The 25,372-nt window shown below is 35.2% G+C and overlaps 1 protein-coding gene across 1 annotated transcript in view; it reads left to right on the forward strand.

Annotated features, from left to right (window-relative positions):
- Positions 1-25,372, forward strand: part of MIA2 (MIA SH3 domain ER export factor 2) — a 176,023-nt gene that overhangs the window by 28,846 nt on the left and 121,805 nt on the right. The window contains exons 5-6 of the mRNA XM_044664782.1: positions 190-276; positions 5,478-5,554. Coding sequence (XP_044520717.1) covers positions 190-276; positions 5,478-5,554 — 164 coding nt within the window. The remainder of the gene's footprint in view (positions 1-189; positions 277-5,477; positions 5,555-25,372) is intronic.

Consider the following 25,372-nt stretch of genomic DNA (forward strand, 5'->3'; position numbering starts at 1 on the left):
AATGCCTGTGGTATTTTAGGGTTTTTTTTCTTGATAGTCCTCAATCTGAGTATGAGCCAAGAGAACAAAGAAACTGTTGGAAGCAATAGCTCTATCTCCTGGCTAATAAAATTGATCTGGAGAGGATTGGTATAAATATAACTCAACCCCTAAAGAGTAGCAGAAATTTTTTTTCTTTTTCATTTTTAGACTCTAAAATGAAATATAAAGAGGAATTCCAGTGGCTACAAGAAGAAAAATCTACATCTTCCACTTCTGAGAGAAACAGTGCTAAAGGTAATAAAATAGATGGCTTTATCACACTAAAACTGATGATACTATTTACTTTCACCAAGACCTTCAGGACTTGTTTTCAGAATCAGAAACAGAAAATGTAGAAAAAATAGAAAAAACAAGAGGAAATTCTGGGTCAGGACTCAGGAAGATATGAGTACAAGTCCTGCTCAAACATTTCCTAGATGTATGATCCTGGAAAATAATTTTATCTATCTGCCTTAGTTTCCTCCCATCTTGTAAAATGGGAATAATAATAGCACCTACCTCCCAGTGTTGTGAAGATCAAATGGAATGATATTTGCAAAGTGCTATGCAAATGCTAGCAATTATTATTATTATTAGTTGATCCAGAAAACTATTCAGATTTTTAGAGGTTACTATTCTAGTGAAAAAAAAAATTACTTAGGAAAGAAAAAAATGCCTTCTGCACTTGAGTAAAAAGTCTGCAGATATTCAGGGTACTTCTTATTATAAATGGTATTTAAAACAGCTTGTCGTTTCAAGCACCAGGTACATTAACATGGTGAATAATAAATTCAGACAATAATTTAAATAATGCTGTAGTTCATCATCCTGAAAAAAAAAACTTTCTGAAAGAGAAAAAGTGAATTACAATGAAATGTCACTAATTGTGTGACATTGACCAACTCACTTAACCCTTATGCCGTTCAGTTTTCTCATTTATAAAATAAGGAATTTAGACAAATGGCCTCTGAGATCCCTTTCCATTTTCCATTTGTGATCCTAGGATACTCACTTTTCTAAGAAAAACCAGTATGCTTCACACAATTCTTGGAAGATAATTTTCCTCTATGATTTCAGGTGCTAATGAAGCTGTTGGACATGTATCAATAATTATCAAGAACTGAATCAGTTTTCTTTTGTTAGATGATAGGCTAATAATTCCCGACACAATAGTCTCATGAATATGACGTATAGTTCAGAAAAACATGTGCTGAGCACATGGAGATAATAGTGAAAGTACTGGCAATGATCCGAATGAATTAGCTAGCCAGAGCCTACCAGCAAGAAATACATTTGAAGAACTTTTACCGAGTAAGACAATTCCTTAAAGTAAATGTTACATATGAAATAAACCAAACCCTGATTCAGGAACACTGGTATTCAAGTCCAGCACCTGACATTATATCAGCTATTTGGCCCTGGGCAAAACCACTTAAAATGTCATTATCTAAGAGACTGCTACATAACACAGTGGAGAGAGTGCCAGAAACTGGAGTCAAGAGGACCTGGGTTCAAATTGAATCTCAGAAACTTCCTAGCTTTGTGACCCTATGCAAGTCACATAACCCCAACTGCCTAGCCTTTACCACTTTTCTGTCTTAGAATTGATACTTGGGATCCAGTAGAATCAATTAGGATTCTAAGATAGATGGTAACGGTTGAAGAAGTTTTTTTTTTTTTAATTGTCCAGGCAACATTCTAAGACCTTTACTTGCAAACTAGGTGTTGACTTTCATTTGTACTGTGAGTCTCCTTACTATGTATTTCCTGTACTACTGGTCCAAAACCACTCCCCACTGAAAACCAACTCAAAATAAAGCATATTGTTCTTCAAATATGTAAAAATCTCTTTGCTGTTCCCTTATAGTGTTTTTTTTTTATGGGAGCAATTATTTTTAAAGAAATTGTATTTAGAATCATTGAAAATATTCTTGCTGTCCAAGGATTCCAAAAGCAAAAATAATGAATTCTGGCTCTATAGTTTTTTAAATTCAAAGATAATTTATTTTTCCAATTACATGTAATAATAATTTTTGACATTCTTTTCCCAAAATTATTAGATCCAAACTGTCTCCCTCATTCCTTTCCCTCCCTCCACTTGGAGATGGTAAGCAATTTGATCTGGGCCATACAGGTATTATCATGCAAAACATACTTCCATATTGGTCATTGTTGTAAGAGTAAACTCATACAAAACAAAACCCCAAAATAAAACCATAAATGCACCAATGTGAAAGATAGTATGCTTTGATCTGCATCCAACCAACTCCAACAGTTCTTTCTCTGGAGGTGGACAATATTCTCCATCATAAATCCTTCTGAATTGTCCCAGATTATTTTATTACTGAGAGTAGTCAAGTTTTCACTGTCAATCACCATACCACATTCCTGTTATTCTGTACAGTGTTCTCCCAGTTCTGCTTATTTTGCTCTGCATCAGTTCATGTTGGTCTTTGCAGCTTTTTCTGAAACCATCTTGCATATCATTTCTTATAGCACAATAGTATCCCATCACCAACATATATGCCATAATTAGTTCAACTATCCCCCAGTTGGTGAACATCCCCAGCTCTATAGTTTTATTAAAAAAGGAATTTCTCTAATTAAGTATTTTTTGAATGTATGAAATTATAAGGAAGTTCTAGCAGAAATTAAAATCTGAGATTCAACTTATTTAAGTCTTTGACATTTAAGAGATAAACTGAAAGCAACAGTAATTTTTTAAAAACCCTTATTTTTGGACTTAGAAATCAATATTGGTTCCAAGACAGAAGAGCAGTAAGGGCTAGGCAATTGGGGGTTAAGTGACTTGGCCAGGGTCACACAGCTAGGAAATGTCTAAGGCCAGATTTGAACCTAGGACCTCCTATCTCTAGGTCTGGTTCTCTATCCACTATGCCACCAACCTGCACCCAAAACAATACTCATTTAAATTTAGTTCTAAAAAAAAAGAGGTTCTAAAGAATGATTGTATTATCATTCTATACTTAGATGTCATGATGTTCAGGGACTGGTATCATCATACATACATATAGGCATCATAAATATCATAAGGATACCAGTGGAGTACTCAATCTGTCCACCTGTTGTTACTCTTCCTCAGTATGTGACCAGACTTTCTTTGACTCTATTGTACATTTCTCTAATATCTCTTATGACTGTTCTTTGAAATTCTTCATTTTTTGGCTATAGAGTACAGTCTATTCACACCAATTGTGCATCTCTCCATCATTTTTCATTTTTAAGAAACTTGGTGGCCATACTATACTGTAAGTGAAATATTGTTATTTTTCAAAATAGGCTTTTGCTATGAGTATTTGGGGATCATTATATATAAGGTTTGTAATTTTTTGAAGGTAATCCATCCTATCCACTTTCTCCTGCTTAATTATGGGTTCAATTTAATGATAATTTATACTCTTTCCCAGATATATACACTATAGGAGCAGCAATATGAGTTGTTCATTCAATTGAATGTCACAGTCTGAATTATAGACATTCAGTAGGGACTGATAATTTATTTAAATGGGTTAGGTTGGGATTGTTTCTTTTCATGCTATATATATTTTAAATTTCTATTCTTTTTCTGCTTTTGTATTAATTTTGATCCTCCCTCTAACAAGTTGGTGATCCATCTATATACAGACAGCCAATGTGGGAATAATTCCCACATCAGTAAATAATTCTGATTCCTATCAGTTAAAATACAATCTCATTTTTGTTAACAGTATTTAGCACTCACCATATCCATAATCTTTTATGGGGGAAAAATATGAACTTCAGGTGTGATATTTATGCATTGACCTTTGGCTTCTGTTGTTTCTTACTCCTGAAATTTTTATTTTTCAATATCCTTGCCTTTGAACTGCCATCATTGCATGTCAAAATACATGTTGATTAGTTTGGAAGCTTTTACTAAGTCTTACGTAGTGGCTCCCAAAAGCTTCCAGGCACTAAAGAGATCAATACCTGAGGGTAGGTAGGTGGAAGTCATTAATTCTCTCCCTCTACCTTTGCTATAGAACAATCTTCTTAGTCCCTAGAAGCTTATGAGAGGAGACTGTACTATGTTTTGAATTTTTTTTTTTTACCTCATCATCCTTTGCAACAGTTGTTGGTATATAAGCTTTAACCATTTCATGATGTTTTTTTAAATGCTTGTCATGAGTATTACAGTATGGAATAATCAAATGTCTCATGAATTTCTTTTTGCCTTTGAACATAGTACTTTCCACAGTATTTCTCCTCTTTGGTTACTAGACAAGATGTCATATTTAAAATTCTAATAGCTAAGTTATTACATATATTAATTTATGATATTTTAGAATATAATTTATGATATAAAAATTAATGATTTTTAGTAACCTCAGACCCCTTTCCTCCACTCTGCTGCTTTCACACCAGAAGAAGGGGGCTACACTGACCTGAAGACTATTTTGTATATTTCTCTTTAACTATGTTGGCATCACCAAATGGCCAGCTGACTGGAGACAAGTCATTTGGATCTTATTCTAGTCCTAAGAGAGTAGACACATTCTGTGGCTAGTGTAGCTCTTTCTTGAGAATGGGACTGACTAGAGAAGAAGGTCTAAGAGGAGGTGGAAATTCAATCTTTATAATTAGTAATAATAATAATATTTGTATAGCACTTTAAGGTTTTCAAAGTGATTTACAAATATGATTTCAGTTTATCCTAGCAATAACACTGGGAGGTAGGTGTTTTTATTATCCTCATTTTAAGAGATGAGGAAGTAGAAATAGAAGTTGACTTATAATAGTCAATTAAAAAATATAATTCTTATTTTATGAAGTAGTCCAAGAATTAGAAAGCTACAAAATGTGTCCTATGGAAAACAAAAATAAAGAACTGAATAATAGTGATGGTAGAAAAAAATAAACCAAAATTTTCCACATTTATTCATAGATAGGGCCATTAAGATTAAATTAATTATAAGATTTCATCAGGGGCAGCTAAGTGGCCTAGTAGATTGAGAGCCAGGCTTAGAGAGATGAGAGGTCCTGGGTTCAATCTGCCTCAGACATTTCCTAGATGTATGATCTTGGGCAAGTCACTTAACCCACCATTGCCCAGCCGTTACCACTCGTTTGCCTTGAAACCAATACACAGGTTTTAAGGTCAGGGTTAAAAAAATTTAATGAAGAACATTACAAAATCATATCATTTCCATATAATAACTAATAATAAAAAGCAATATCAATATTTTTTCACCTGCTCAGCTCAAAATCCATAGTTTGGGGGAATATATTCTTTTAAATAAGAAACCCTCATTACTTCAAAACAATATTCCCCAACATAATAATAAGAATCATTCTTTACTATATAAGGTAACCAGATAAGAAAAACAGTAATGCATAATATAATTTAAAATTTATACAACATAATATAACAAGTAATATTATTTGAAATGTAAGCATCTTTTCTTTCCTTATAATAGCAGATATGCATGAGTCTCAGATACCTGAATATTTGCTGCAAACTGAAACTTATGATTTCCAGGTTTCTGCAAAAAAGGTAAATGTTCTTTTTAGTTTTCTTTATTTCACTAACTAAAGAAAAATTTCTTTGTGTGTGTTTCTAATTGCATGGTTTATGTTAAACACTTATTTTTAACTTTTCATCTGAGTTATTGACTTCAACATAGGTTTATTTTTTGCAATGAAAAGAAAATAAAAATAAATTATTTCATCTAGAAAGAAAACAAAATAAGGAATGGACATTAAGTTATCCATATGTAAATGAATATTTCATCCTCAAAAACTGTATAGCATAATGGTCAGATACAGAAGTAATTATCTAAATTGTAGTCATACTGATATTAAATTTCAATAGTTTAATATTCCTTTTGCTTATTTGGCCTCCCCTATTGTCAAAAAGATTATCAAAATAGCATGTGAATTAGCAAACCACTTTTTAGCTATTTTTAATTATTTTACACATAAATTTAAGATGAATTATTTAAAGTTCATTTTTGTCAAAACAATTTGGAAAAACAATGAAATTCCATGTGCTTAATCTTTAATTTTGAGGTTTTTAAATCAGTCATTTAAAACAGATTTTTAATTTTGGAATAATAAAAATTATTTATTAAAGCACTTTCAATTTAACAGAGGAAGGTGCTATATATCACAAAGCATCATTGTTCATGTATTCTAGCATTTTCAGGGAATGAAGTGTTCAAAGAAATGAAATAATTGTTTCCATAAGCAACAAAACATTAAATTTTAACTGTTTTACAGGAAAAAAAATTTTAAACCCTTACCTTCTATCTTAGAATCAATACTAGGTATTGGCTCACAGATAGAAGAGTGGTAAGTAGGCAATGGAGATTAAGTGACTTGCCCAGAGTCATACAGCTAGGACATGTCTGAGGCCAGATATGAACCCAGAACATCCCATCTGCAAGCCTGACTACTGAGCCACCTAGCTACCCCCAGGAAACTTCAACAAATATATTGCACAGGATATATATATATATATATATATACATATATATATATATATATACTTAAATTTTTTTTGTTGTTTCTTTCTATTCTCAAGAAAGGTATACTGTAAATTTACCTTTTTCTTATGACCCAAAGATTATCAATATGAATATCAGTTGTTCTAGTATGCAGTGATACTCTCAAGAAAGGCAGCATAAGAAAGAACTAGAATCAAAGCCAGGAAGACCTTGTGCAAATCATTTAACCTCCCAATGCTTTGGCAATAAGATTATAAATTGATGACCTTCATTGATATAGGATCCTTCCTCATTTGGGAGTTACTTTCTTAGGTCCAATCACCAGCCCTACAATATGTCTTAAGGGGCTATTGAAGCTAATTTGCTTCATACTAACTAACCATAAAATCTATAATCTGAGTTCTTGTTTCTGCTTTTTAAAGCTTTTCAGTTTTTCTTTCTTATTTAAAAAAATATTTTCAAGTATTTGAACTTTCAAATTAAAAAAAATTAGCAATGCATTTTCTTTAGGCACAATAGACTTCCTCTAAAATTCACCAATGGTCATATAAAGTATATTCATCTACTATATTGAGGTTTTAACTTAAATTTTCTTTTTTATTATGAATTTAAATATTGACTTGAACATTTCATTGTTCAAAGGAAAACAGAAAAAGAAGATTATACATGAAACTTTAATCTTCTATTGCCTTTTATATAGCACATATTCTGGTTTACTCTACCAATTCCCACTTACATTGTCAGGTTAGGATTCTAGGGGTAACTTATGAGGACTTAGGAGTGACTTTTTAGTACTATTTCTCACAAGTTCATACCTAATGTGTTCCCTGAAATCATTTAACTAGTTGATATCTTTCCAATATGAATTATCATTAACTAGCTTTTACAAAGGGATACTTACTGAAAAGGTGAAGGAGCAAAGACCAAAATACATTTTCCCTAAAAATATGGGACACACTATCCAACAAGTACATATAGAGTCCATGGGAGAGTGAACTCAAATTTGGAGAGCACATTTAGCAAAAGTATATAATTCATTCTTCCTGGTTAGACAGAAGTCCTTTGTTACCTTCCTATAGATCTCATGGAGTCCCCTTGAGGTGTGTATGTATAGCTTCCTACAGGATTCTGAGAATTAGTGACCTTATTGTGAACTGAGGCTACCTGTCCTTGGTGTCTGTTTTTTTTTTTCTCAATTCTCTATGTAGACATTCCTACTTTTGATTTTGAGAAGACCAATTGTCTGACTTTTCCATTTTCAAAGTCTTCTCATAAGTGGGAGGAGGGAAGTAAGTAAACAAGTAAGGGAAAAGACAGATTATATCCTCTGCTTGCAAGTAATTCTCTCAAAGGCTTGTCTGTAACTGCTCTACCACTAGACTAGTTAGCTAGTCACATAGGGAATGACTAATTTTCTTTAAGTAATACCACTATACTTGCACTACTTTGTCTTATTTCTTCTGGTTGATCAAAGTATTTTATTCCTTTAAATTAAGGACTTTTTCCACTCCTGTTTTTTTCCTTTGATTGATTGATCCAACCAACAACAGTATCCAGGAATTGTTCACACTCATTTTATAACTTCAATTGACATCCTCTAACTCAAAGAGGTGCTGCCACTTGATAAAGATATCAGGGCATACAGTGTTTGTTCATTTTAATAACTAGTAGGGATGATAGGTTGATTCAACAGAGGATTCCATGCTGTCTGTATTTTTTTCTAAAGAATATCTTGTGATCTAGGGGTCTATATGTTAAATTTAATATAACAGTAACAAAATTGCTCTGCTTATTTATATCTTCCTTTAATGTTCCTTCTGCTTTCTCTTATATGTTTTTAAATGTTTAATTGCCTTTATTATCCTTATTTTTTTCTTTTTGTGCATATCACTATCTTTACTCATCAGTATTCTTCCCTGAAATTGCTTTGCTTCTCAAGTAGAAATGTCCTTTGTAACAAATAAGTATTGTAAAGTAAAACCAAACCAAACAGGGGCTGTGTCTGAAAACTTATGCTTCACTCTGAACTGCTGGTCCATAACCTCTTTCAAAAAGTAGAGAGTGTGTTTCATCATCAGTCATCTGAGATCATGTTTATTGTATTGTTAAAGTCCTTAAGTTTTTTCCCCCCTTTACATTATTGTGTTTATTTGACAAGTTATTCTTCAGGTTCTGGTCACTTAACTCTGCATCAGTTCATTTAAGTCTTTCTAGAGTTCTCCGAATCCATCTTTTTGGTCATTTCTTCCAATGCAATAATATTTTATTACTTTCACATTGCCTGATTTTTTTCAACTATTCTCTAGTTAATGAGCATTAACTTTGACTCTAATTGTTTGCTACAACAGAAATTATTATGATGAATATTTTTGTACATATGGATCCTTTCCCTTTTTATCTGCTTTTCTTTGTGGGTAGGAACCTAGTAGTAGATTGCTGGTAAAAAAAAATCATAGTTTAGTGACCTTTGGAGTTCTTAATTACTTTCAAGAATGATTGCATCTCCCTTAACAATGCATTAATGTGACTTTTGTCCCTTTGCCCTTCTAAAAATTATCATTTTCCTTGCCAATTTGATGTTCTTTTATTATTATTGCTTTGGAATATTTTTTCATATGATTATTGATTGCCCACATTTCTTCTTCTGAAAACTGTTCTTTAACATCCTTTTACCATTTTCCCTTTTTTTAAAAACCCTCATCTTTTGTTTTAGAATTGATACTAAATTCCAGTTCCAAGGCAGAAGAGCATTATTAAGGGATGAAGCATTAAGCAATTGGGGTTTAAAATGTGATTTGCCCAGAGTCGAGTCACATAGTTCAGAAGTGTTTGAGGCCACATTTGAACCCAGGACCTACTGTCTCCAGACCAGACTCTCAATCCACTGAGCCTCCCAGCTGCATTCCCATTATATACTTAAGCAGTGGTTCCCAAATTTTTTTGGCCTACCGCCCCCTTTCCAGAAAAAATATTACTTAGCCCCCTGGATATTAATTTTTTTAAATTTTAATAGTAATTAATAGGAAAGATAAATGCACCTGTGTCCATCACCACTCCCCTGGATCGCTGCAGCACCCACCAGGGGGCAGTAGCACACACTTTCGGAATCACTGCTCTTAAGTCAAGGTACTTTACCAATATGGTTGTCCTTCTCTGGTCTCTCTCTAACATCTTTCTAACATCTACCTAGAACTGAATATAATTTTCATATGTAGCATGATCAAGATAAAATACAAAGGGATTGTCACCTTTTTATTCTTGGAAATACCATTAACTTTTTTGGCTGGTATATCTCATTACTCTTCCATATTGAATTTATAGTCCACTAAACTCCCCATATCTTTTTTAGACAAATTGCAATCTAGCCGTACCTCTTCAATTCAATACATGTGAAGTGAAACTCCAATATAAAATTTTTCATTTTTCTTACCGAATTTTATCTTATTAGATTAAATTCAGTGCCAAAGTCTGTCAAGATCTTTTTGGATTTTGTTTCTACCCTTGAATGTTTTCATTATCCCTCCCAACTTAGTACCATTTGCACAAGCATGCCATACTATGCTTTTATCCAAATCACAGATAAAAATATTTACATAGTGTAGGACTCAGAACAGATCTCTAGGTCTTCCTTTGGAGATCTGCTGCCATATTGACCTTGAACCATTAGTGACTATTTCTTAAATCTGATCATTCGACCAGTTCCAAATCTATTTTATATGACTGTCTAGTCAGCATCTTACTGTATTTTCCGCAAGGAAAATATTATATTAGATATTTTTAATAAATACTTTGCTAAAATCTAAACAAAATCTATAACTATAGCATTTAGTAACTTACTACTTTAATAACTTTGTCCCAAAAGGAAATAAGATTAGCCTGTCATGATCCGTTTTAGATGAAGCCATGTTGACTCTGCCATTAGCACTTCTTTCTAAAATTCACTAATCATCTTATAAAAGATCCCTTCCTAGAAATTTCCCAATAATTTTTTTTATACCGTATCTTATTGGGAAAGTCATGGGTGTTTTTCCTTGATAGCTTTTGGCTTTAGATCAGTACATTGTATCATATTAAAGAAATGTTATTTTATCCCTGTACTTTTTAATATTTTTGATGAAATAAACAAGTTTTACTTATTGTATCAAAAGCTTTTGAAGCCACTTGTACATTTTTATTTTTTTTTAATATTTTATTTTTTTAGAAAAATTTTCCATGGTTACATGATTCTTGTTTTTACTTTCCCCTTCACCCGCCTTCACCCCACCCCCCTATATCCAACGCGCATTTCCACTGGTTTTAATATGTGTGATCAATCAGGACTTATTTACATATTATTGATAGTTGCATTGGTGTGGCCATTTAGTGTCTACATCCCCAACCATGCCCGCATCAACCCATGTGTTCAAGTGGTTGTTTTTCTTCTGTGTTTCCACTCCTGCAGTTCTTCCTCTGAATGTGGGTAGCGTTCTTTTCCATAAATCCCTCAGAATTGTCCTGGGTCATTGAATTGCTGCCAGTACAGAAGTCCATTGCATTCAATTTTACCATAGTGTATCAGTCTCTGTGTTCTTCTGGCTCTGCTCCTTTCACTCTGCATCAATTCCTGGAGGGCTTTACTTGTACATTTTTCGGATGATAATCTTTCTGTGCATTTCCTAACTTGTAATGTGCTGTAGTTTACTCATGTCCATCATGCCCACTTCCATTGTTCTTTGATAATTCTTCAAAAAAAGTTGCAAATTTTAAAAAATCTTTTCTATGAGAGTTGAAAATGACTTTAATGAGCAAAGTTACTCTGTTTTATGCTTAGCTTTATATAAATAATCAGGACATCATTGAAAAAAGTTAACTTTTGTACCTGGAATTTAATATTATATTGCATAAAGTATTTTCATGGATCTAACAAACCCTATGCTAAGGTACAAGGGAGGCAAGTGACCTTCCTTACATTATTACCATCCTTACAAATTTGCAAATATTTCTCATCTCAATAATCTTCAAATGGTGCCAAGGTCAAATTGCTAGACAGTAACCATCAAATATACCATGGAACATTGAATACAATTTGAAGATTATTGAAGAATGATGCCATAAGAGGATTTTTTTTCCAATTTCCAAATGTTTAATATCTTAGGTTTCTGGTTCAACCTCATTTCTAGATATATCCTTTCACCTGTTTTACCTAGAAGACCATCCTGTTCTTTCTTTCCTTTTTCTTTTTTTTTTTTTTTGTGATCATTCAGAGTATATTTCCATATTAGTCATGTTGTGGAAGAAGACATATAGCAAAAACCTCTAAAACCCACGAGGAATATGAAGTGAAAAATAGTATACTTTGATTTACATTCAGGCTCCAACAATTCTTTTTTCTGGAGGTAGAGAGCATTTTCCTTTTTAAAAAATATTTTATTTTCTCCCTCAATTATATCAAAAAACTTTTTTTTAACCTTCAGGGTTTTTTTTAAGTCATTTTTTTTGAAGTTCATTTGAGTCAAATTCTCACCCTTCTTCCCTTCCCTCTCTGAGACAGCAAATAATCTGATACATATTTTTCATGAGTAAATAGTGTAAAACATATTTCCATATTAGTCATTTTGTGAAAGAGAACTTGAGCAAACAAAAGCAAAGAAATAGAGTGAAATATAGTATGTCCTGGTCTGCATTTAGACTCCATTAGTTCTTTCTCTAGAGGGAGATGGCATTTTTCACCACAAGTCCTTGAAGGTTATCTTAGTTCAGGGTATTGCTAAGAATAGCTAAATCATTTATAAATGTTCATCATATAATATTGTTATTATAGTGTGCAATGTTCTCCTGGTTGTGATTTCTTCACTTTGAATCAGTTCGTGTAATTCTTAACCGATTTTTCTGAAATCCTCCTGTTCATCATTTCTTATAGCACAATAGCATTCCATTACAACCATACTGAACCTTGTTCAATTGTTCCCCAATTGATGGATATCCCCTCAATTTCCAATTCTTTGCCACCACAGAAAGAAACCCTATAAATATTTTTGTACAAAAGGGTCTTTTTCCTTTTATAAAAAAAATCTCTTTGGGATACAGTTCTAGTGTTATTGCTAGATCAAAGGGTATGCATAGTTTATAGCCCTTTAGTCATAGTTTCAAATAGCTCTCCAGAGTGAATGAATCAATTTGCAATTCCACTGACAAAGCATTAGTGTCCCGATTTCCCCACAACCCCTCCAATATTTATCATTTAATTTTTTGGTCATGTTAGGTAATCTGCTAGGTATGAAGTGGTACCTTGGAGTTGTGTTTTTGGTCTTCTTTTTTATTTTTAAGTTAATTAATTAATTAATTAATTTTGAGTATTTCCCCATAGATACATGAATCATATTCTTTCCCTCCCCTCTTTCCACCCTCCCTCTCATAGTCAATGAGCAATTCCACTGGGTTTTATATATATATATATATATATATATATATATATGTCATTGATCAAGACCTATTTCCATATTATTAATATTTGCACTAAGGTGATTGTTTAGAGTCTATATCCCCAATCATATACCTATTGAACAATGTGATCAAGCAGTTGTTTTTCTTCTGTATTTCTACTCCCACAGTTCTTTCTCATAAGTCCCTCAGAATTGTCCTGGATCATTGCATTGCTGCTAGTAGAGACATCCATTATATTCGATTGTGCCACAATGTATTGGTCTCTGTGTACAATGTTCTGGTTCTGCTCCTTTCACTCTGCATCGATTCCTAGCAGTCATTCCAGTTCACATGAAATTTCTCCAGTTCATTATTCCTTTTAGCACAATAGTATTCTATCACCACAATTTTTTCAGTCATTCCCCAATTGAAGGGCATCCCCTCATTTTCTAATTTTTTGCCACCAGAAAGAGTGAGGCTATAAATATTTTTATATAAGTCTTTTTCCTTATTATCTCTTTGGGGTATAAACTTGGCAGTGGTATGGCTGGATCAAAGGGCAGGCAGTCTTTTAACATCCTTTGAGCATAGTTCCAAATTGCCTTCCATAATGATTGGATCAATTTGTAACTCCACCAACAGTGCATTAATGTCCCAATTTTGTCACATCCCCCTTAGAGTTGTTTTAATATGCATTTCTCTAATCAATAGTGATCTAGAGCATTTTTTCTTATGATTATGTAGCTTCAATTTCTTTGCTGAAGACTTCCTATTCGTATCTTTTGACCATTTATTAATTAGGGAATGACTTCTTATAAATTCGACTCAGTTTCCTATCTATTAAGAAAAGAGGCCTTGAGACATTGTAAAAATTTGTTCATAATTTTGTTTTTACAAATTTTACAATTTTGGTTGCATTGGTATTACTTATGTAAAACCTTTTTAATATAACCAAAATAATCCATTTTATATTTTGTAATATTCTCTATCTCTTGTTTAGTCATAAATTCTTCCCTTATCTATAGGTCTGAGAGATAAACTATTCCATGTTCCCCTAAAATGTTGGCTTATATCTATTTCTGCCTGTTTTCTAATGTTCTCAGCAGTTTTTGTCAAATGGTGACTTCTTGTCTCAAAAGCTTGGATTTATCAAACACTTGATTACTATGGTCATTTACTACTATGTATTGTATACCTAATGTATTCCACTGCTCTACCACTCCATTTTTTATCCAGTATCAGATTTTTAAAAATGTTTACTGCTTTATAATATCATTTGTGCATTAACTTTGACTCTAATTGTTTGCTACAACAGAAATTATTATGATGAACATTTTTGTACATATGGATCCTTTCCCTTTTTATCTGCTTTTCTTTGTGGGTAGGAACCTAGTAGTAGATTGCTGGTAAAAAGAAAATCATAGTTTAGTGACCTTTGGAGTTCTTAATTACTTTCAAGAATGGCTAGTACATCTCCCTTCACATATTTTTCATTGATTCCCTTGATATTATTGAACTTTTGTTCTTCCAGATGAATTTTGTTAGTATTTTTTCTAGTTCTATAAAATAATTTTTAGTTGATTGGTATAGCACTGAATAAGTAAATTAATTCAGGTAGAATTCTACTTTTAATTTTATTGGCTTGGTCTACCCATGAGCAATTTCTAATTATTTAAATTTGACTTTATGTGAAAAGTATTTTGTAATTGTGTTCATAAAGTTCCTTGGTTTGTCTTGGCAGTAGACTCCAAGGTATTTTATATTATCTATAGTGGCTTATGTTGTCTATAGTTATAATTATTTTATCTCTTTCTTCTGGACTTTGTAAAATATAGAAATGCTGACAATTAATGTGGATTTATTTTGTATTCTGCAACTTTGCTAAAGTTATTCATTATTTCAACTAATTTTTTAGTTTATTATATAGGATTCTTTAAGCATATCATCATATCATCTGCAAAGAGTGATTGCTTCCTCATTGCCTATTCTAATTCCTTCAATTTTCTTTTCTTCCTCTTATTGCTATAGTTAGCATTTCTAGTACAATATTGAATAATAGTGGTGATAATGGCAACATTGCTTCACACTGTAAGAAGGAAAAGGGGGTTTTTGGTTGGATATATTAATAATTAAAGGTGTGGTCACCAAGGAACTGAACAAATACCACTTCCTAAAATGAGTTTAGTAATTTATTTATAAATTTATTTATAAAATATAGGAGAGAATGGAAGTAGAGAGATGAGAAGAGGGTAGAGTAAGAGATCTAACTTAATGAACTAGATTTGTATTCAAGACTGGGCTTTACTCTGGCAGGGCTCCAGAGGCCCAGCTGGAGAGCCTAAAAGTCAGTTAACAAGGGTTTACCCACTAGGGCAGGGGTCGGCAACATATGGCTCTCGAGCCATATCTGGCTCTTTTGAGGGCCAGATATGGCTCTTTCTGAAAGAGCCATAAAATCAATTTTTTTTCAGGCACTGTTACAGGAGCGCTCACTGTTACAGGAGCACACACTGTGAGCACTGTATGGCTCTCACAAAATTACATTTTAAAAAATGTGGTGTTTATGGCTCTCACAGCCAAAAAGGTTGCTGACCCCTACACTAGGGCTTCTCCCAATCAAGGGAGCCTCCCGAAGGCTAGTACCTCCAGAGAAGTTAAAGTAGTCAGTCAGCCTTTTTCACTCACCAAGGTCTCAGGATCCCAGCCAGAGCTTCTTCAAGTCCAAGCCACAAACAAGAAGTGAGCTACAGGCAGTTGTCACTCTTTTTTAAAGGTGCTTCTTTTTCATCATTTCCTATGCCTTCCTCTTAGTTTATGTGTCTAATCACAACAGATGCTTTGCTTAGGACTGCCCAGGTGGCAGAAAGTCAATTCTGATTTGTCACCCACTCTTGCACATGTGGGTTATAGACTTCCCCACTTGTGAATTAAGTGGTGGTATTTATACCTTTGGTGACTGAATCTAAAAAATGGGCAGGGTAGATTTAATCTCATTATCACAACACCTGATCTTATTGGGAAGACTTCTCTAGCTCATCTCTATTATAGAAAATGCTTGCTGATGGCTTTAGATCTATACTACTGCTCATTTTAAAGAAAGCTTTGTTTATTCCAATACACTCTAGTATTTTTCATAGGAATGGGCATTATATTTTGTTAAAAGCTTTTTCTGCATCTTTTGAGATAATCATAAGATTTCTGTTGGTTTTGTTACTGATATGATCAGTTATGCTGATAGTTTTCCTGATATTGATCCTTTTTTCTTTCCTTTCTTTCTCTTTTTTTGGGGGGTGGGGAGGTATTATTTCTAATTCTATTATAGTATTCATTGTGTATATTATTTTCCTAGTTCTGTTTATTTTATTCTACATTAGTCCATATAAGTTTTCTCATGCTTCTCTGAAACAATCATATTTTTAACTCTGCCACAATGAATGGGTATGCCATAATTAGAAAGCAATTTCAAATAAATTTCAACAATTTCACTTGGGCATGTATAATTTAAGAGAACTAAAAACCAAAAGGCAGAAAGAAATAATGCAACCTAAACCTTTGACACTTGCACTAACACTGTTAGAAATTAGAAATGTGAGGCTCTCTGTTTCTCATAGGGTAATTAATTAATCACTCTCTGATGATCTAGAACACAGAAGCAATGGAGATTATAGCTCAAAAAAGGCATTTGCAGATGGCTCTAGTCTCATAGGGATAGTATCTAGTTCAAGATTTAGGTAAAAAGTAAATTGCATGTTGTTAGCTTTTCTTGAGTGTTGAGGTCATGTATGAGGACTTGTGTGACTTGAGAGGAACCTCTGCCCGGATTGGAGTGGAGGGCCAAATCTAGAGATTATCTCTTTGTTGGTGGCAACCTTTTCCCTCTAACTAGCAGGTGAAATATTCCATTTGTGTTGTGTCCCACCATTACAATGTGAGTTTCTTGAGAACCAAAACTGACTTTTCTATTTGTAGTCTTAGAACTTAGTACAATGCTTTGCATTGTAATAATTGCTTTATTTTTGATTTCATTCATTCATTCATTCCTAAGGGAATATTTTAATATACTTTTGTCATTGCAGAGCTTCCAAGCAAGATTACTAATGCAGGTGCATCTGGGTGGCACAGTAGACAGAATGCTAAGCCTGGAGTCAAAAGGACCTGGGTTTAAATATGATCACAGATTACTTCCTAGCTGGGTGACCTGAGGCAAGTCACTTGATCTTGTTTGCCTAGCTCTTGCCCTTCTGTCTTAGAGTTGTTACTAGGGCAGAAAGTAAGGATTAAAAAAAAAAACAAAAGATTGCTCATGCAGTCTTAACTGATGTGTGAAATTTTTTGTCCAAATATTCCAAGGAATAATTCCTTCAATTCTCTGGTAATTTTGTTAGTCTTTGTACAGAACACATTTTAATTTTATTGTGTAAAAGATGAGTTAACATTACTGTTGTAGAATAAAAACTACTTTCTTTGTTTATTAGCAAAGATTGCAAAAAGCTTATACTTTTGAAAATATAGTAACAATGACAAACAGTTGCTTCAGGTGGAGGCAAAGACTTCTTTAGGAGGTGGATCATTACTCCTTAAAGGATTTTAGTTTCATATATAGATTCAAGAACAGAAAAAAATCACATGCATGTGGACATAATATTTGTTAAATTCTAACATTTCCAAAATGTCTAAGTTTGGGCATTCTAGAAAGAAAAACACAGATAGTTATTATTTAGGGATTATCAACTGATCATTTAGATGAGAATGGCTTTAATATCTTGACACATTCTCCTGGACAGAAATGGGTAAAGTTAGCAGTTACAGAAAGAATGAGAAGGGCAAGGAGGGAATTTAGATGTATGCATTCCTGATTCAAACCTCCAGAAAAGGATAGTTTTCAAGAGATAAATAAATGAAATAAACTCTCTTTTACATTATTTTTAGCTACTCTATAGTTCAAAGTATTTGTGTGAATTTTAAAAAATATTTGCATCTTTACATGAATGCTATATTTCTGTATTCAGCAAAGAGTGGAAATTGCCCAGATCTTGTTCAACCAGTAACTCTAGATTAAATAAATTATGGGAACAACTCTTGCATCATCAGAATTCTAAGAAAGAACAGGCAGCTCAGCAATTGTTTGGTTTTCTTCCAAGGATTCAGTCTTGCAACCCTGTATTATATACAGCAATTAGTTCAATATAACTTGTGCTTAAGAGATTTGAGATGGGGCCCCACATGAGGTAGGTCAGAGTATTCATTCATTACTAAGCTTTCAGTATGATACTTAAACCCTTACCTTCCATCTTAGAATCAATACCATGATATTGGTCCTAAGGCAAAAGAGCAGTAAGGGCTAGGCAATGGGGTTAAGTGGCATGCCCAGGGTCACACAGCTAGGAAGTGTCTGAGGCCACATTTGAATGCAGGACCTCTTGACTCCAAGCCTGGCTTTCCACCTACTGAATCACTTTGTTGCCCCCTGCATTTACACTTTTGAAAATTATTTAAGATCCCAAACAGCTTTTATTTGTGAGAGTTATATCTATTAATATTTATCATATTAGAAATTACAGCTAAAATTTTAAAATATTAATTCATTATAAAATAACAATAAAATCATTACAGGTTAACTTTTTTTAATGAAAATAACCACATTCTCCAAAACAAGAAAAAAGTGAGAACAATGGCATTGTTTTACATATTTTTGCAAATCTCTTTAATGTTTGGCTAAATAGGTCTGCTAGATTCTCATATCTGCTTCTGCATTTAATCTGTCCTGAGATGTTTTTGCTGAAGTATATGAAGAAAATCTGGTCTCGTTAGATATGTAGTTGGAAAATGTACAAATATTTTAATAGCCAAATAACTCTATAACATTATTTTGAAAATAGTTTTGACCTCATGGACCCCCCTGAAAGGGTCTAGGGAACCCCAGAAATCCTCAGACTGCACTTTGAGAACTATTAATTTAGTAGAAAGTATTGTGGAACTACAGTCAAGAAACAAAAGCTTAGCAGTGTCTAGCACATTTGTTGTCATTCATTCATTGTTGTCAGTCATTTTAGTTGTATCTTCATGACCCTGTTTGGGATTTTGTTGGCAAAACTCTGGAGTAGTTTGTTATTTTCTTCTCCAGCACAAATTTACAGGTGAGGAAACTGAGGCAAAGAGGGGTAAGTGACTTGCCCAAAGTCTAGCACATAGTAGGGATTTAATAAATGCTTATTGACTTTTTGGCTTGATCTAGGCTCAAATCTTGTCTGTTACTATGGGTAAATCTCCTAATTTCCATATGCTTTTCCATATTCATCCCTAAAATGACAGTATTAGAATAAATTATCCCTATATTCAATTCCTGTTTGAAATTCTAGGACTCAAGGGTCAAATCTATTGAATGCATCCAGTTTGGCAAAAATTAATCACATGCCTTCTATGTTCCATTTTTTTCTAACTCTAAAACTTTGTCAAAAGAAATTCATATTGTAGATAATTTATAACTACCTAGGGAGATTTGATGCTTAAATGTCAATAGCAAAAAAAAAAAACAACTTTATAATTTGGAATGAAGAAAAAATGAAATGCCATGTGGTAACAGAAAACTAATAAGGCTTAATTGAATGAAGAAGTAGAGGGAGAAAAGGTGAAGAAAAAAATAGATCATACTATAAAAAAACCCCTCAAACTTGGACATTCACAAATTAATGGCCATAATATGACAGACTAATATTTTCTGTTCAGTAGTTTAAAAACAGAAAGATTAAGTGAACGTGTGTGTTTAAAAGAAACTTCAGTTTAAGGAGAGAAGCTGACCATGAAATCAGATATTGTGTTGGTAGTCGTGACTCTACCTGTGGCACCCCTTTCCCCTTGCACAAGTGTCAAAACAGGATCTCCTTTTTAGAAACAAGTATCCAGCATTTCTCTGACTCTGGGAACTTCTGAAAGATATGTAAGGCTTTTTAGTGAAACTAAACTTTTCTCCCAGACTTTTGGGACCTGCTAGGACCTTTTCAAAATGCAGATGGAGGATTTAGAGGAGGAGGTAAGTTTCTGCATAGTAAACTTTGAGAAGAGAGGCTTGGTTTGGTATCCAGCCACATAGCTCTTGTTATGTGGCAATCCACACACATGTTCCTGTGAAGATTTTAGACATGTTTTTTTCTTTTCTGATATTATAACCATTCATGTTGGCAAGTAATTAGGTTACAAGTTATTGAGATAAATGTGCTGTCTTAGGGTAACAGAATCTGTTTGTGTTGTGTTATTAACAAGATTAGAGATTCAAATGACTTGGGATGCCTCTGAAAATAGCTAGTCTTGGCAGAATTACCATGCAACCTAAAGTGCCAGCATATGTGCATGTTGTTCTAGAATATTCTCAAGTTATGGACATGCTGAAGTTTTTTTTTTTGTTTGTTTTTTGTAACCCTTACTTTCTGTCTTAGTTAACTTTAAGACAGAAAGATAAGGGATAGGCAAATGGGATTAAGTGACTTGTCTAGAGTCATACAACTAAGAAGTATCTGAGGGCCAGATTTGAACCCAGGTGGTGTACTGTATCCACTATGCCTCCTAGATTCTCCCAAAGTTGGTTTTTTTCCTGCACCCTTAAGTTCTAATGTTATGAAAAAACTATAGTCTAGAATTAGTCAGTTTGCTTTATATTGCTCTGTTCTTCTGAGATTTTTATAAACTGATTTTGTAAATTAGATTTTAACAAACTACGTTTTGCACAATTAATTACCTATTGTAAAAATTGTCATTCAATTGCTTCTTTTATTTGAAAAAAATGATTACATTCCTCTGCCTTATGTGGCAAACTGCAAGACTGCAGTGTGAATTCAGGAAGATATAAGCCTCACTTTTGTTAAATTAAGGAGACAATTTTGATATTGTTTTGGTAATAAACCCTTAACCAAAAAACAAACAGAAAACAACCCACTGCTTTGTAATGGAGATTGATGGAATTAGAATAAAGGGATCTGTAGTTTGCTTTTTTAAACTCTTATTTTCCATCTTGGAATCATACCAAGTATTGACTCTAAGGCAGAAGAGTGGTAAGGGCTAGGCAATGGGGGTTCAGTGACTTACCCAGGATCACACAGCTAGGAAGTATCTGAGGCCACATTTGAACCCAGGACCTCCTGCCTCTAGGCCTGGCTCTCAATCCACTGAGCTACCCAGCTGCCCCCTGGCAGACTTTTAAACTGAGACTTGAAGGACAGGAGATCCAGGAGGTAGCGGTTAGAAGAGATAGACTTTCAGGGATGAGGGGCAGTCAGTGAAAGGAGATGGAATGTCTTATGTGAAGAAAAGCAAGAAAGCCAGGGTCACAGAGTCACTGAATGAGTGGATGGAAGTAAGGTATAAGTAGACTGGAAAGATCTTACAGGTTGTAAAGGGCTTTAAAAGTCAGACTAAGGAGGCAACTATGTAGCCAGGTGATATAGCATTTAGGCCTAGAGTCTGGAGCAACTGGGTTCAAATGTGGCCTCAGAGTGAGACCCTGAGCCACTTAACCCTGATTGCCTAGCCCCTACTGCTATTTTGTGTTAATTCTAAGACTGATTCTAAGTCTGATTCTAAGGTAAGGGTTTAAAAGTCAATAGGGAGCCACTGGAGTTTATCAAATTAAGGAATGACATGGCAATATCTATGGTTTTAGGAAAATCACTTTGATAACTGAGGGGAGGATGGATAAGAGGAGGGAGATACATCAACTGGAAGGCTATTGAAATAGTCCAGTGTGAGGTGATGAGCACCACTGAGTGTTAGAGGAGAGAATGGTATGTGAATGTGAGTGTGGTTGTCTATGTGTGTATGATACTGTAAGGGTAGAATCAGCAGGACTTGGCAAAAGATTGGATATGGAGGTGGAAGGGAAGGAAGAGTGAGGAGTAGAGGATGACACCTAGGTTTTGAGCCTGGATGATTGGTAGGAAAGTTGTGCTTTCAACAGTAATAGGGAATTTTGGAAGAAGAGAACATATAGAATGGAAAGATAACAAGTTAATTTTTGGATATGTTGAATTTAAGAGGACATCACTTTTGAAATGTCCAGTAAGTAAAAAAAGATGGAAGATCAGAAGAGAGGTTAGTGCTGAATAAATAAATTTGAGAATCAGTTATGATAATCATGATAATTGAATCTGAAGGACCATGAATACAGATGCAATGGTACTGAGGGAAAAGAGAAGAAAGCCAAGGACAGAGCCTTGGGGTGAGCAGGTAAAGCCTGGATGAGAATCCAGCAAAGGGAAAAAAAAACCAGAATGAATATGGGCTACTATTAACAAGACAACCCTACCTAAATCTGATAGGTCTGGAATTTCAGATTCTTGGAAACAATAGATTTTCTTCAGGCTAGGTAGGCCTCCTCTTACTCAAAATTCAGAGTCTTGTTCTTAATAAATGCTGGCTAAAACTTAATAGATACTTGAATGAGACAAATCTCTCAAGATTTTGGGACCTTTAAGGGTCATTTCAATAACAATTCAGAGAGTAAATGATTAAGTACATAGTACATAAGTACATAGGTACTTGATGAATACTTTTAAAAGGGCACAAGTAGAAATCTTCAATAATCCAATTCAACCTAGAGTAATTTATTCAAGAAGTCTAAATGTAGATATAAAAACTGAGTTAAAAAACCATTTATTAGAGCAGGTAGGTGACTCAGTGGATTTGAGACCCTGGCCTAGAGATGGGAGGTCCCATCTTCAAAAGTACCTAGCTGCAAATCACAACCATTCTTATACCTAGGAACCAATTCTTATGTAGTATAGGCTCCCAGAGGAAAGGGAAGGGCTTAAAAAAAACTGGCTGTGGGCTCATAGTTTCTTTTGCCTTTCTTTCTCAAAGAGTACATCGGATGTACTCCTACACTTTTAACAATGGTCAAGCACTTTGGTCTTTCCTAGATAATTCAATTAAGCATAACAAAACATTTTAGTTAGCCAAGTAGCTAGGGCTCCTGCTGGGGTGTGTATTGTTTGACTTGACAGTCTTTGCTTCTTTTATGGAGGAAGTTAGACTTTGTCCAGGCCAAAGCTACGCAAACTCTTTGCCAAGAGTCCAAAGCCCTGGCACGCATTTCGTTCTAACCAATGAAACCATGTTTCATTTTTGCTTTCCTACCACCCCCAGTGCCTGGCAAGGGAGTGCTTTATATATTGATTGTTTTACAAAGGAGTCTCGCACTAGATAAGCCCTCTGAGTCGTTTAGAGAGAATAATGGGATATGATGCTGGAGCGGTAGGGATTAAGATCCGATACCCAGCTAGTGTTGGTGGGAGGGCCATCTAGGTGAGTTTAGGTAGGCAGTAGTTTGCACAGTAACCAGCTCACTTTGAAACTGAAGGCTGCAGGGAATGAGCGGCTCACATCGACGCATGCGTTGTCAGTCTTTCCCTGAACTCTGGTGGATTATGGAGGATGTAGTCCCTACGCCCCTGTGGGCGGGACTTGCGTCCGGCTGCAGCAGCCTTAAGGCGCTTTTTCCTTTAAGCTGGATCTAGCAAATTCTGTTCCGCCCCTCCTACCTCCAGTCCTATTTCATTTTTCCCATCTCCAAAGAGCTCAGTGGCCAATTGCAAGTGTAGGAAGGATTGAACGGAATCCATTATTCCTCCGCCTTTTACACCAGACATAGACTTAAAGATGCTTAACTCGCAGCAATCCTTCAGCTCCTTTAAGGTAGAAAGCCGGAGAGTAACCTCAGCTCTTTGGCCCCACCCCCTGCTCCACGCAGAGCCTTCTGCCATTTGGTCGAAACCAAAAACGGGGGTGGGGCGGAGCTTGAGTGTGTACGGATTGCGGAAATGGCTCCTGACTCCAAAATCGGCTGTTCATTAATTTAGAGTTAGAATGAAGAGCAAGGTAAGCTGGCGGCAGTAATGGGAAAGGTATGAGTCTTTTACCCCACGTAGCCTATCCCATCTTCCCCCCTTGCCGGCTCCTCCAGTGGTACTCCTCAGTTGCCTAGGTGCCAGCCCCGGGACTGGGGCCGGCTGTGGGCTTCCCTAGTGGAGGTCGCCGGGGTTGCTCCCCTAAGTCAGGACCATGGCTACCGGAGCGGGCTCCGGAATGGTCCTTGAAGCCGTGGAAGGGCCTGGGGCCTCCGCTCAGCTTTACTACGGGGTAGTTCTCGAGAAGCTACGCAACGTGAGCTCAAGCTGAGGCCGGGGATGGGGCCGGAGACGGGGCGGGTAGGGTAGGGAGCGGTGTTAAGTCTGGGGGTAGCGGGAGCAGCAGGGCCCGGGACTAGGAAGCCGCGGGTACCCCATGGGTACGGAATGAAGAGTACTCCTCAGTCGAGATTTATGCCATTTTCCTGCAGTAGATGAATGACTGTGACTCCCCTAAGCTCGTATATTTTGCTCAGAGACCTCTGGCCCATTTCGCAGGAAACGGAGGTTAAGTGACTTGCACAGGGTTGTTCAGGCTAAGCTTCAGAGGCAAGGTGGGTTCATCTCTCATTGGATCTGTTTTCAAATCCGACGCTGACACTTGTGTAACCTTGGGAAAGTCACTTAACTTGGTGAACCCCAGTTTCTTCATCTGTAAACAGGAGATATTTATTAAACACCTAGTATTTGCTAGACCCTTTGCTAGGCACTGCAATGAAGGGGGTTGGATTAGATGGCCTCAGAAGTACCTTCTAAATCTATGGTCCTTTTATTCAAATCTGGATCTGTATCTCCTACATATTAAATAGTGGCAATTATTACATGTTTCCATGTTACTAAAAATGTTTGTACCAATATGCAGTTCATAAATAAGTACCTGTTTTCCTATCCACCCTTCAGTTGTAGGGCAGGAGTGGTGCTTCAGGTTCAGAATTGTATTGAAATGAGACACTTAAACCACCGGACCGGCAATAAAAGGAAGTTTACTTAGCAGGGGCAGGAAAAAGATGTTTATTTATTTATTATTTGTTTGTTTGTTTTTTAAACCCTTACCTTCATCTTAGAATCAATACTGTGTATTGGTTCTAAGGCAGAAGAGTGGTAAGGGCTAGACAGTGGGGATTAAGTGACTTGTCCTGGGTCATACAGCTGGGAAGTGCCTGAGGTCAGATTTGACCCTAGGACCTCCCATCTCTAAGCCTGGCTCTCAATCCACTGAGCCACCCAGCTACCCCCAGGAAAAGGATATTTAGCAAGAATTCTGGTTTGATTCATTCAGGCATCCCTTTCAATGTTGGCCATGTTGGTCTGCTTTTCAGAGGTGCTCCTATCTCTGGCTTTTTTGTTCTTAGATTATCAGAAAATGACATCAGCCATTTGAGCATAGAATAGTTTTAATATGTGTTCCAAAGAAAAATTAGATTAGCCCATTGGGAATGAGAGGTATGGCTTTAGGATATTTTACCTATTTTATCCCACTCTTTGGTGGCAGGGTCCTAAAAGTCTTCTAATAGGGTTTTTTTATACCCTTAGGATCACTACTAGATAGCCCTAGTCTGGAGGATGCAA

Source organism: Gracilinanus agilis, chromosome 2 (assembly GCF_016433145.1).
Source record: "Gracilinanus agilis isolate LMUSP501 chromosome 2, AgileGrace, whole genome shotgun sequence".
Classification (NCBI taxonomy): domain Eukaryota; kingdom Metazoa; phylum Chordata; class Mammalia; order Didelphimorphia; family Didelphidae; genus Gracilinanus; species Gracilinanus agilis.